Source organism: Hibiscus syriacus, unplaced genomic scaffold (genome assembly GCF_006381635.1).
Source record: "Hibiscus syriacus cultivar Baekdansim isolate YM2019G1 unplaced genomic scaffold, ASM638163v2 tig00111582_pilon, whole genome shotgun sequence".
Taxonomy (NCBI): Eukaryota; Viridiplantae; Streptophyta; class Magnoliopsida; order Malvales; family Malvaceae; genus Hibiscus; species Hibiscus syriacus.
In genome coordinates, this window is record NW_024063126.1 from 12385340 (window position 1) to 12397147 (window position 11808).

At 36.8% G+C, this 11808-nt stretch overlaps 1 protein-coding gene across 1 annotated transcript; it reads left to right on the forward strand.

Moving 5' to 3' along the window:
- The first annotated feature begins 8814 nt into the window (after window positions 1-8814).
- LOC120165463 lies at window positions 8815-11778 on the forward strand. Its single transcript, XM_039174975.1, has 8 exons — window positions 8815-8977; window positions 9827-9933; window positions 10054-10100; window positions 10427-10463; window positions 10494-10539; window positions 10751-10846; window positions 11288-11342; window positions 11694-11778. Exons 1-8 carry the CDS (start codon window positions 8815-8817, stop codon window positions 11776-11778), a joined length of 636 nt encoding a protein of 211 aa, XP_039030906.1.
- The last annotated feature ends 30 nt before the right edge of the window (window positions 11779-11808 follow it).

Consider the following 11808-nt stretch of genomic DNA (forward strand, 5'->3'; position numbering starts at 1 on the left):
CAACTTCAGCACCAAATTCGGTTTTCGTATTGACCAATTAGACGATGATGAGCCAAGAGAAAAAATTGGAGTACTAGTCAGTATTCGAAATTTGATCTGGTCAATACCCGGACTTTGATATTGGTCAATACAGGATTTGATGATATTTCAGAAGAAGAAACAGACCCTGCGTGTAATGATTTTGATATTGGTCAATACCCGAATTTTGATGATGAAACACCCGTTGCCGAGGAAGATGTTGTTGATGATAATGAGGAGAAGTTACGAATGTGAATGAACATGTGAACATCCATTCTGTAATTCATATATCCTGAAGAAGAAAAGAAGAAGAAAAGTCCCCGAAGAAAGAAAATGCCACGGGAGTATAACTGGAATATGCCAGAATTACTTCAGCTACCGGAAGAAGAGTTGGCAAAGAAAGCAGTTGATTGTTACACAAAAGTTATTCGTATCAAGAAATATGATTGTTTTGATACAAAGGACTTGAAGATAGCTTTGTATACGAAATGTGGAAGATGGCTATCAACTAAAAGTTAACAAATCAAGCAAAGATCGTTCGAAACAAGGTGTACGATTGACAAAATGTACGTGGCATATGATTGCAAAGAGGATAAAAGATTGCGCAATGTTTCAAGTTAGGACTTTTATGATAAACATACGTGTTCAAGAACCCAAGTTTTTCCTCACCATAGACAGGCAAACAAAAGGTTGGTGGTTTTCTGGCTGAGTTAATGTTTTTGAATGGCAGGGTATATCGGGGACATGAAATTATGACTGACATGAATGCTCGGTTCAAGATTAGTATATCATATTCTCAAGCTTGGAGAGCCAAATGTTATGCCTTGGAATTGTTGAGGGGGTCGCCAGAAGCACGTTTGCCCAACTGCCGGCTTATTGTCACAATTTAAAGCTGAAAAATCCTGGGTCGGTAACTCATATCAAAATAGAGATGGACGCTTTGAGTTGCTGTTTATCGCCATTGGTGCTGCGGTTAGTAAATCAATATAATTCTGTGACTCATTTCTGTTAGTTACATGCATTTCACATTTAAAGATTATATTTCTTGTATATTATTTTGTAGATTCGTTCGTTATTACTTGCATGCGCCTGCCGGCTTATTGTCACAATTTAAAGCTGAAAAATGGGTCGGTAACTCATATCAAAATAGATAGAGATGGACGCTTTGAGTTGCTGTTTATCGCCATTGGTGCTGCGGTTAGTAAATCAATATAATTCTGTTGACTCATTTCTGTTAGTTACATGCATTTCACATTTAAATGATTATATTTCTTGTGTATATTATTTTGTAGATTCGTTCGTTATTACTTGCATGCGCCCAGTTATTATAGTTGACGGAGCACATTTGAAAGGTCGATCCTTGGAGTAAACTTATTAGCAGTAGCCATGGATGCTAACAATGGGATATTGCCAATAGCTACGGGGTTGGCAAATCTGAAACCTCTGATTCATGGACATGGTTTATGGGCATCTTAGGGATTGCATAGGTCCTATTAGCAATCTGACAATCATATCCGATAGGGTAAACTCAATTGACAATGCTGTTAGAAGGTGTTTCCCAGATGCTTTTCATGGACTTTGTGGTGTTCATTTGTATAGAAATCTAAAATCAAGGTCTGCTGGTAAAAAAGCACAAATGGACATACTGGAAGGCTGTAAAGGCTTATCGGGAAGTGGATTTCAATAAGCATATAAACTGTTTAAGACGTGTTTTGCCTCAGTGCTCAAAACTAGAAGATGTCGGGTTTGAAAGAGGTCAAGAGTACATCAACTTGGAGCAAGATATGGTTTCATGACGTCTAATAGTGCAGAATCAATTAACGCTCTAAGTCGTCATTCCCGGAAATTACCATTACTATGTTAATGGAGTTTTTTCGAGCCTCTATTCAACAGTGGTACTACAAGAAAAGAAACCATGCAAGTATTATTTCTTTGAATTCGTAACTTATCATATATTTACTAAGTATTATTTATTTAAATTTACAAGAACATTGGAACATCGTGTTACACCAGACTGAAAAAAAGATAACGAAACGTGTTGTGAAGTCAACGTCATGGAGAGTTGAACCATGTTCAAACACTTTGTTTGAAGTACTGGATAATAACTTAAATGGGCTTGTCGATCTAAATACAAGGACGTGTATTGTATGAAATGGCAAACATCTGGTTATCCGTGTGGCCATGTTATAAAAGTTGCTCTTCATCTAAACCAAGATGATTCAAGCACATACGCTATGGATTGCTACACTACAGAAGTATATCGACAGACTTATGCCGAGATTGTCTACCCTATTTCACATCCTTCTGAGTGGGACATACCAGATGACTTACAAACAGTTTTGCCACCAGCCATGGACAGAAGGCTACCTGGCCGACCAAAAGTCACGATCGTATACCATCTAAGGTGAAGAGAAGAAGAGATCGACATGTATCGGTGCAAGGAAAGTGGTCATACGAGGTTGACATGTGGATCACCGTGCCATCACAATCATCTTTTCCTCTACCAAAATATGGATCATCATCAAAATCCAAAGCTCATATGGTGTCAAGAAAAAGGCAATCAAAATCGCAATCATCTTTAAAATCCCAATCACAACTGGCTTCACCTTTTGGGACTGTTAACTTAGGTGATTTTTAAATGCAAACGTTGTATTATGTAGATTTTATGTGTGAACTTTTAACATTTCAGTTAGGCATGTATTAGTAACTTGAGTTTGAAAATTGCTATGATCTGTTCAGTTGTTATCACTTAATAGGCAATCATCTTAATGTCTATCGCAACGCGGAAATTACTATCGCAATGCGAAATGAAAATCGCAACGAGAGAATCGCAATGCGAAATGAAAATCGCAACGCTAATTTCGCAATGCGAAATGAAAATCGTAACGAGGGAATCACAATGCGAAATGAAAATCGCAACGCGAATTTAATTTCGCGTTGCGATTCTCTCGTTGCGATTTTCATTTCGCGTTGCGATTCTCTCGTTGCGATTCTCTCGTTGCGATTTTCATTTCGCATTGCGATAGTACTTTTTGCCTTCAACATAATGCAGATTGAAATCAACAAAACAACCATTATATTTCAATCAATTAAACAAGCACAAATAAGAATTATGTTAACATCAATTAAACAAATCAACTTTTACAAATCACCTTTTACAAATCAATTAAACAATCAAAATAAGTAATAATTATTAGAGAAAATAACACATCTACTATTGAATCAACTTTTGCAGCCATACATCATTTTCACGCAGCTCACTTCTGAGATTAACCTGCAAACCAAACATTTGCTCAAACAACACTTTCTACACATCTAAAACCTACAAACAACAAATTATTGAATTCTAGGTACTTAACCAAACATTTTCAAACCACAAGCCTAAAACATACCAATTGTTTATGGACATTTTTATAACGGGATGCAGGTAGGCAACGTCTCGTATATATCGATTCCCTCTGGGTCCTTTCGTTTGTTGTGGTGCGGTCTCTCTGCTAACTGTAATATTGAGCTTCTTTGGCTTCTTGTTTCCAGAACGAGTCCAATAATTTATCGCATCCAAGAATTTAGCCAAATAAGAGCTCCATCCCTTAATAAATCTCTTAAATCAGCCAATGATATGTAATTTATCATGCTGTCATATACTATTGCCTTAAGGGATGGGATCTGAAGCTCGACGAGAAGCCAATGGTTACGTTCAAAACAGGGATAAACACCTGCAATCATAAGTAATAATTCATTCATTTGCGCACTTATTTATGAATACCTTTAAACTCAATCTAAAATAAACACAACCTTATCGACCCACCATGCAGGATAAAGTTTAGCTTGTCCATTGCCCAACGCAAATGATTCATCTCGTTGATTCTTCAAGTGAACGGCGTTAAAAGACGTCGGCATAATTGTATATCGTGTATTTCTTTTATTTTCCTTAAGTTTCCTAATTATTAGAAGACGTGACACCCACGCATCGATATGCTGTTTTACAAAAAAAAAGAATATATTAGTAACTTACATAAATTTACAAAAAAATAATCAAATTAAAATATAAGAAAAATATAAGACTTACCCCTCCATCGAAATAGCCATTGTCTTCGACTCCTAATAATACGCCCCACCAAGACCGATCAAGCAACAAATAGATATCATCATTGAGCTTGCATATGTCAGTGAAACACCCCTGGCTTCGCTCATGTAGATAAAAATCAACTGCGGTCTTAGCCCAAAGGGTGTTATCCAGAATTGTGTCCGGTGTTGTTTCCTCTCTCTTCAGATACCGGTATGGTACTGGCCGGTAACTCATACGAGAGCCAACTTGAATCCATCATGTCCGGCACGTCAGAGGGTTTCTCAAGAATCCTACATATGACGCCATATGAATCGGGCTCTTGAATGGTGGGAGGGACCTCTTCAACGATGACAGTGGCCTCTTGAACGGTGGGAGGGGACTCTCGAGGAATGATAGGGGCCTCTCAACGATAGGAGTGGACTTTGAGGGATGACAGGCGAGTCGGGCTTCTTGCGGTGTCTTCGCACTATTGGGGTATACGGAGACTTAATAGCACGTGCACGCCGTCTGATGCGTGAACTCTGTCGTGCAAGAAAAACCCGATGTAAAGCATCCACCTTATGGTCCGCTAAATAATTAAATAAATATCAGTAAATAAACGGACATGATATTTAAACAGTGAAAACAAAGACAAATATATTTCAAAACTTCAACCAAAAGACAAAACAAAGACAATACTAACTTCACAGTGTTAAAGAATACACAGTTTAGAATTGGCAGCAACCGAATAAATTTACTTCAACCAAAAGACAAAACAAAAAGACAAATACTAACTTCACAGTGTTAATAAACAGTTTAGCAGTATTGGAAGCAACCAATAAATTTACTAAGCAATCTAAGTGAAATGGTTAATTTAAGTGAAATTACGAGTAAATTTATCATCAAGTTAAATATGGAAAATCTTAAACTTACCTCGTTGCGTAGAGTATGAACCTCATTCTACAACGATACTACCATCTCACTTAGAGCGGTAACCTCACCACGTAAAGTAGACACCTCCACACGCCATGCACCATCGTTATCGCGTAGAGTACTGATCTCCTCACGCAAGGCTGACCTCCACACGCCATGCACCATCGTTATCGCGTAGAGTACCGATCTCCTCACGCAAGGCATTGACCTCATCACGTAACTCCCTTGACTCATCCCGTGGAGGTGGGAACAGGGAGATAGAAGTCGTGGCATCTTTGCCGGTCGCCTATCATGAGGTGATGGTGGAGAAGAGGCTCGATGATGTGAGGGATAGGTGATGGCTCTCGTTGTAGAGGTGTATAGTCGGGTCGATCAGGTGATGGCTCTGGGTGAGGTGATGGCTCTCGAAGTGGAGGAAGGGGTTGCTCATCATTCGTGCCATCAAGAAAACGCTGACTAGCTTGCCACCAATCAGTGGCAAGCTCAGCCTCCGGGGTGTCAGTCTCATAATGGAATGTTGGCCTCCTAAAAATATAAAAACTCAAACAAAGTTTCTACTATTAATAACTTGTTATATATGATAGTATTTGTGTTAACTTACATTATTTATTGTCGCATATGGTATTAAGTCTTCCCAATTCAACAGACGTTTCTTCTTCCAGGAAATAGCCCTGGGAATATCATTTGAAGTTTTTATTGCATATGTCTTCATGGCGGGAAAGGCCTCGAATATCCAAATCTACAAACAATATAATAACAAACATTAGTAATTGTTAAATAATTAATTATAATTTTGAAAACATTATATAGAAATTCTTACCTTAAAGGCCCAAACAAAGCCTGACAAAGTGTATTTCGACCCATCGCCCCGTAAACTTTTGCGGTCATCAAAGGCAGACGACAACTTAGTCCAGGTAGCTTTCCATATATACGAACCCCACGGAAACAGATTCCATGCATTTAGGTCCTCTACCAATATATTAGCTCCTGAGGAATAGGTTGTCTGGCCTCTCTGCCTAAAAAGCCGGCATACAAAAGTAGTAGAAGGCATACTCGGACAACATCGACGTCATTCATCCGAGTAAAACCATCTTTCTTATTAAACAATTCTTCATGTCGTCGACGTGTAAGTTCGGCTTCTCTATTGACTCATCAGGAAAAACCCTGGATAACCATGATGGACGGGTGATATGACGAGTGTATCGGCCTACATCATCGTGTCCGAATCGTAGACCAGTGATTAAGCAAAACTCCTTCCGCCCAAAACAAGTATACGCCGGTGGAAAATGAAACCAATCTCTTCCTCACCACGTTGTATATCGGGTAGATCTAGTCATGGTCTGAAGCCACAAATAGGTCAAATTAGCATCTCCACCGGATGCTGTACTCTCAGCCTGGCCCGAAGCAGGTTTCCTCAAACAATTTTCTTTGTGCAGGTGAAAGCTTCGAAGCAATTGTAGTGGCTAGGCTAACTTTATTCCTTAATGTCAATGAAGCCGAAAAAAATTTCTACAAAACAACAAAACATACCAAGTTAGATATACCAAAAACTACACTGTCAAGATATACCAAAAACAATAAACATAAATAGTAGTTTATTCTTGAAACTAAAATTTGCAACACTGTTTTGTCTTTTGGTTGAAATGAAAATCGCAACGAGATAATGAGAATCGCAACGCGAATGACTATCGCAACGAGATAATCGCAACGCGAAATGAAAATGCAACGAAGCGCGTGAAAATCGCAATGCGATTTTGGTTCGCGTTGCGTTTTATTTCGTTGCGATAGTTATTTCCGCATTGCGATTTTTCATTCTCGAAACTATTCTTCTTCTGTTACTTCAACCAAAAGACAAAACAAAGACAATATAACTTCACAGGCTAAACAGTTTAGCAGTATTGCAGCAATCGAATGAATTTAATAAGAAATCTAAGTGAAATGGTTAATCTATTATTGAAATTACCAGTAAACTTATCATCAATCCAATATGAAAACCTAAAATATGTAAAAATTTCAAAATAAATTAAAAAAACTAACCCTCGGAGGTTGATTTTCCCATTTCTGAATGATTGTGAGGGATTTTTGACTGTGAATGGTTGTGAGGGATTTCGCCGGCGATGGGGACGGAAATCTTCGAAGATGGGGACGGATTTCACCGTAGAGATGTGAGAGATGGAGATGGGATGAGTGTTGTGTTTGGGTTTGAGGTTATGAGTTGCGATTACTGTGGCGGTTCAGTTTCCGATTTATTAAGAAAAAAATTCGTGTTTGGAATTTGAAAAAAAAAAAAACGCGTTAATCGAATGGCGCTATGTAAATCGCGTTGCGAAAGTTAGAATCGCGTTGCGAAAGTCAGTATATCGTTGCGATTTTGTATTATCGCATTGCGATAGTATCGCATTGCGATAGTCAGTATCGCATTGCGATTTTTCCAATTCGCGTTGCGATTTATTATTCGCATTGCGAATTGGGAAAAATCGACACTGTAGACCATCGCACGCGATTTCAACTATCGCAACGCGAAATGCAACGCGAATTTGCGATAATGGAGACGCGTTGCGAATTAGCGATCGCATTACGATTTGTTGGTCATTTTGGCAAATCCGGAAAAAATTAGTTAAAATCGTATATTATAAAGGCATTTTTGTCTGAGACAATTTTCTCTTCACTTTATCCGAGGTCTTTCCAAAGAACATACACTCTTAAACTACTATCATCATGTTGTCGTTAACTAAAAGTTGATATTTGTGGGGTGTACTCCAATAGCATTCTAAAGCCAAACACTCAATAGAACTCCAATCTATATATAGTTCGAAAGATAATTCAAATCCCTACAGTTTGCAACTCTGTTACGCCACACGGAGTTGCCAAGTTTTGAAGCTAACGGAGGGCTGGGCAGCGGGAGCTTTCACCATTTCTCTTTCATCTCTATCGTATCAGGTAAGAAGATAAATCCTTGGTTTTTAAGACTGAATGAATGGAACGGATTGAATGATTGATTTATAGAAAATCAAAATTCACTCATTTTCTTTTTTGTCTCCATACTGAAAACGGATTTTGTCTCCTGCTCTTTCTAGATTATTAGTTCATGTTTCATCTCAGGTCTCAATGTTTCGATTCTTCATTAATTTGATTGAAACTCTTTAGTTTTTCAGCGCTTAATTTGAATTATAGGCTTATTTGCTCTCTGAATCTGCTTTTTCAACTATTCTGTTGCATTCTATTCAAGATTTTCAAGTATTTGTTGAGAGGTCGCAAACAATGTTGCAATGGATGGGGGGATCAAGACGGAAGTCACAGTTGTAAGCCTTACATAATCTGAATTTCACTTTTGATTGACTCACGCACTCGGTCAGATGTTTTTACTTGGTGCTTTTTGCTGAACATCTTTTACTAGTTAATTTCTACTACTCACTCAACTCTCCACAACATTTCACTACTACTGTCTGCTTCTCAATATATATTATATATATATATTATATATGCCACACATTGTATTTTCACATTTTGGTAATTGGTATCCCCAAATCATAAACAATATCTGTTCTCACTTAACATTTTGTGCATGCTGTCCTGTTTCTCCACAACTTCAGTCAAGAGAGATCTACACTGACAGGTACACAACTTGTTTATTTTTTTCTTTTATTTGTTATCATCATTACCTGCCCTGTCAAGCACTGCACCTGAAATCCAATAAACTGCGTCTTACTTTTGTGGAAATTATTTTCTAACTGCACCATGAAATCCAATAAACTGCGTCTTACTTTTGTGGAAATTATTTTCTAATTGATGCTTTCTTTTTGTTCTTCTTGTTAATGTCAAGGCAAAAACAATACTTTGAACAAAGGAAACAAAAAGAAAAGGGAGCAGTTGCTGAGGGTCATATTGTTGAAACTACCATAGCTGGACGACATCAAAAGGAATGTCAATCTCTGGATATCCTTAACTTGCTAGACCTTTCAACTGTTTCTGCTGAAGGTAAGGGTTACCCCAGCAGTAAGTTTCTTAAATTTCTTTTTCTGGCCAACTGATTTATGCAACACAAATGAGACCACTTGAAATGTCTAGATGATAATTGATACTGGTCTGCATCTGTGACCTCCATACTTTGCTCTTCTACAACAGAAATGTAACAAAAAAAATTTTCTCTTGAAATTATCTTCGATCATATTTTCCTGTCCTCGTCACCCTTTCATTTGTCAAGGGTATATTTTCATTCACTGCAGGGATATATTATCTTGAAATAGCGGTCCGATAGCAATGTCGCGACTGCTAAACCATCAAATGGCAGTGCTGAACAAATCTCGCACCAATACTGGCCACAAAAAGTGCTATAATTAAATAGTGGCAAAAGCGCACAACTATTCTCTGTTATCATCGATTTTTTTATGTAAAAATTATTAAAATGGTTTTTATAATTATAATTGTTATGTTTTACAATGAGTTATGAGAACTAGAAAACAATTCACGACCACGATGCCACATTGACCAAGGTAGGATAAACACAATGCGGCTGGAAGTACAACCACAAACACAATTTAAATCCATGATTTTCAGTGACTTAATTGATATGTGTGTTTGTCTGGTAATTGCATCATGTGTAAATTTGAAAGATATGGCAATATCTATTTACCAAGGGAACTGTATCTAACTCAATATTTATAGGCACGCTTATATAAGGGATACTATGTGCTAGTCATAGGAATTGCCTCACTAGAGATCAGTACTTTTTTATACATTGATGATGCAATGCATTTTATGCTGCTGCTCATATTTTGACCAACCTTGATTTTTCCCCTTTTGTATTTTATGTTTGCAATCAAGTAGGGAGTCATGGTAAGTTTGGTGCTTCGACTTTGAAGTATCAAATGCCAAAGGATCCAGCAATAATCATTTCAAGTTTAGTCCCCCCTTATTCTGTTAAAATCAAGGAAAAAGGTATCCATTAATATCGTTGTGCATAACTTTGTGAACTAAGGTGTTACTTCTTCGGGATTCATGGTGTTCGGTGCAAAATGTCGTTTGTTGGTGCAGGTGCAGGTGCAGGTGCAGGTACATGTGCTCCACCATCAAGCTACCAAGGGGAGTTACAATACCCAAAGTAGGTCATTACTTTATGTCACCTTGCTAGTGCTCAGATTTCTCATTTTTGTAACTAAAAATATCCTCTACTACATAAAATCAAACATCTCATTTTTTATTTAGATAGTTCTTGGCAGAGACACCCCCAAAAAATTAAGCATAGCTACTATTATTTATATTAACAATTTCATGTAAATTTTTAAATACTATTGTGTCTGCTTTTACCAAAAAAAATGCTTAAACAATAATATTTTGAAATAATAACTATACATTGACTAAAACAAAGACTACTCTCAAATCATCAAGAGCGCTATTGCAAAAGCTAATGCTTGTTTTGTTGCACAGGGTTTCTTTTGGGGATCATGACAATTATGATTTAAATGTTGCCAATAATAGTCTGGATCTGAAGAATGTTGCCAATAATAGTCTGGATCTGAAGAATGCAGCCACTGAGAACCGTAAGTTGTAATGTTGGGCTATTGTTAATATAAAAGATCTCAACTAGTTTTGTTTACAATTTCCATGTCCTGTCGGGATTGTTGCTAGCTGAAAAGTATATTACTTTTTATTGCAATTTGTAACTGATACTAGTATGGATTTTTTTTCTTAATGTTTTATACTGAATATATTGTTCTCATCAAACTTTTCTTCCATTGTTTACTTTTCCAGAACTATCTGTTTTCGACATGCTTATTAGTGATGAATCAGAAGTGAGTTCAGAGAGAAGGCTGGTTCATGAAGCTCATGTTGCATTTTCAGTTGAAGGTATGATCTTACACAATAACTGTTAAGGGAAGGATTAAGGCAGTTGGTCATGCAGAAGTGGATTTTCATCACATTTCCTCTTTTTATTTTGTATTTATCACTGTTTGAAATAAAGAGTTAACTTTACAATTGCCTGTAAATATTAATAAAAGAATCGTATTAAGTTAAAAGTTGAATACTCTAGAAAATTTCGGAAGATGAGTGGATATTCTGAATAAAATAGTAGCAAAGAAAGTGACTAGTGTCTAAAATAGAGCATACTTCTAATACAGTTATCCTTACCCATTTAGTCTCTACTGGTTAGTTAGCGCATCGTTGAAGATTTTATCTCAACTTCAATTAATTACTTTATTTCCTGTAGGTTATCAATATACTGATGCATATTTTGATTTTCAACATCCTAATAACATGGTATCACTCAAAATTCTTTTGGTTTATCAGGTTTAGGTAAAATCAGAACAGAGACTCCATTGCACTCCCCAAAGAAAAAGGGCAGGTAATGAATATTTTGTAAGATTTCTCATATACTTTCTATGAATTACATACTTCATAGATTTATTTTTTATTTAAAATGGTATTTCTATTTACAAGCAACAATTAATTGATTCTCGAAATTAAAATCTGTGGTTTACCTATATCGTAAAAGAAGGGAATATGAGATTTCTCCGAAGAAAATATTTTTTTGTTGCCAACTTGAAATTCTTGTTGATGGATAAATCTGATCACACTCCAAAGTGCACTATTTAACTGGTGGCAATCCTTCGTGATTCTCAATGGATATAATTGATTCGCATAGAAATTAGAAGCCAAACCTCTCCAGTTTTGCTGACAACATGTAATTTGACAGCCTTTCCAGAAACAGTAAGTGTTCTTTTGGTGACACTGACATTTCCTACAACATAAGGGAAGATATATGGGATGGTAAATCTTAGTTTTAATTGCCGTTAGTTTTCTTTTCCATG

Excerpts from the sequence above, each read along its gene's own strand:
- LOC120165463 (XM_039174975.1), top strand. The coding sequence starts at position 8,815 with ATGTCAAGGCAAAAACAATACTTTGAACAAAGGAAACAAAAAGAAAAG. Across the intron at positions 10,464-10,493 it reads ATGACAATTATGATTTAAAT|GTTGCCAATAATAGTCTGGA; the intron begins GTTGCCAATAAT and ends GATCTGAAGAAT. Across the intron at positions 10,540-10,750 it reads GAATGCAGCCACTGAGAACC|AACTATCTGTTTTCGACATG; the intron begins GTAAGTTGTAAT and ends TTACTTTTCCAG.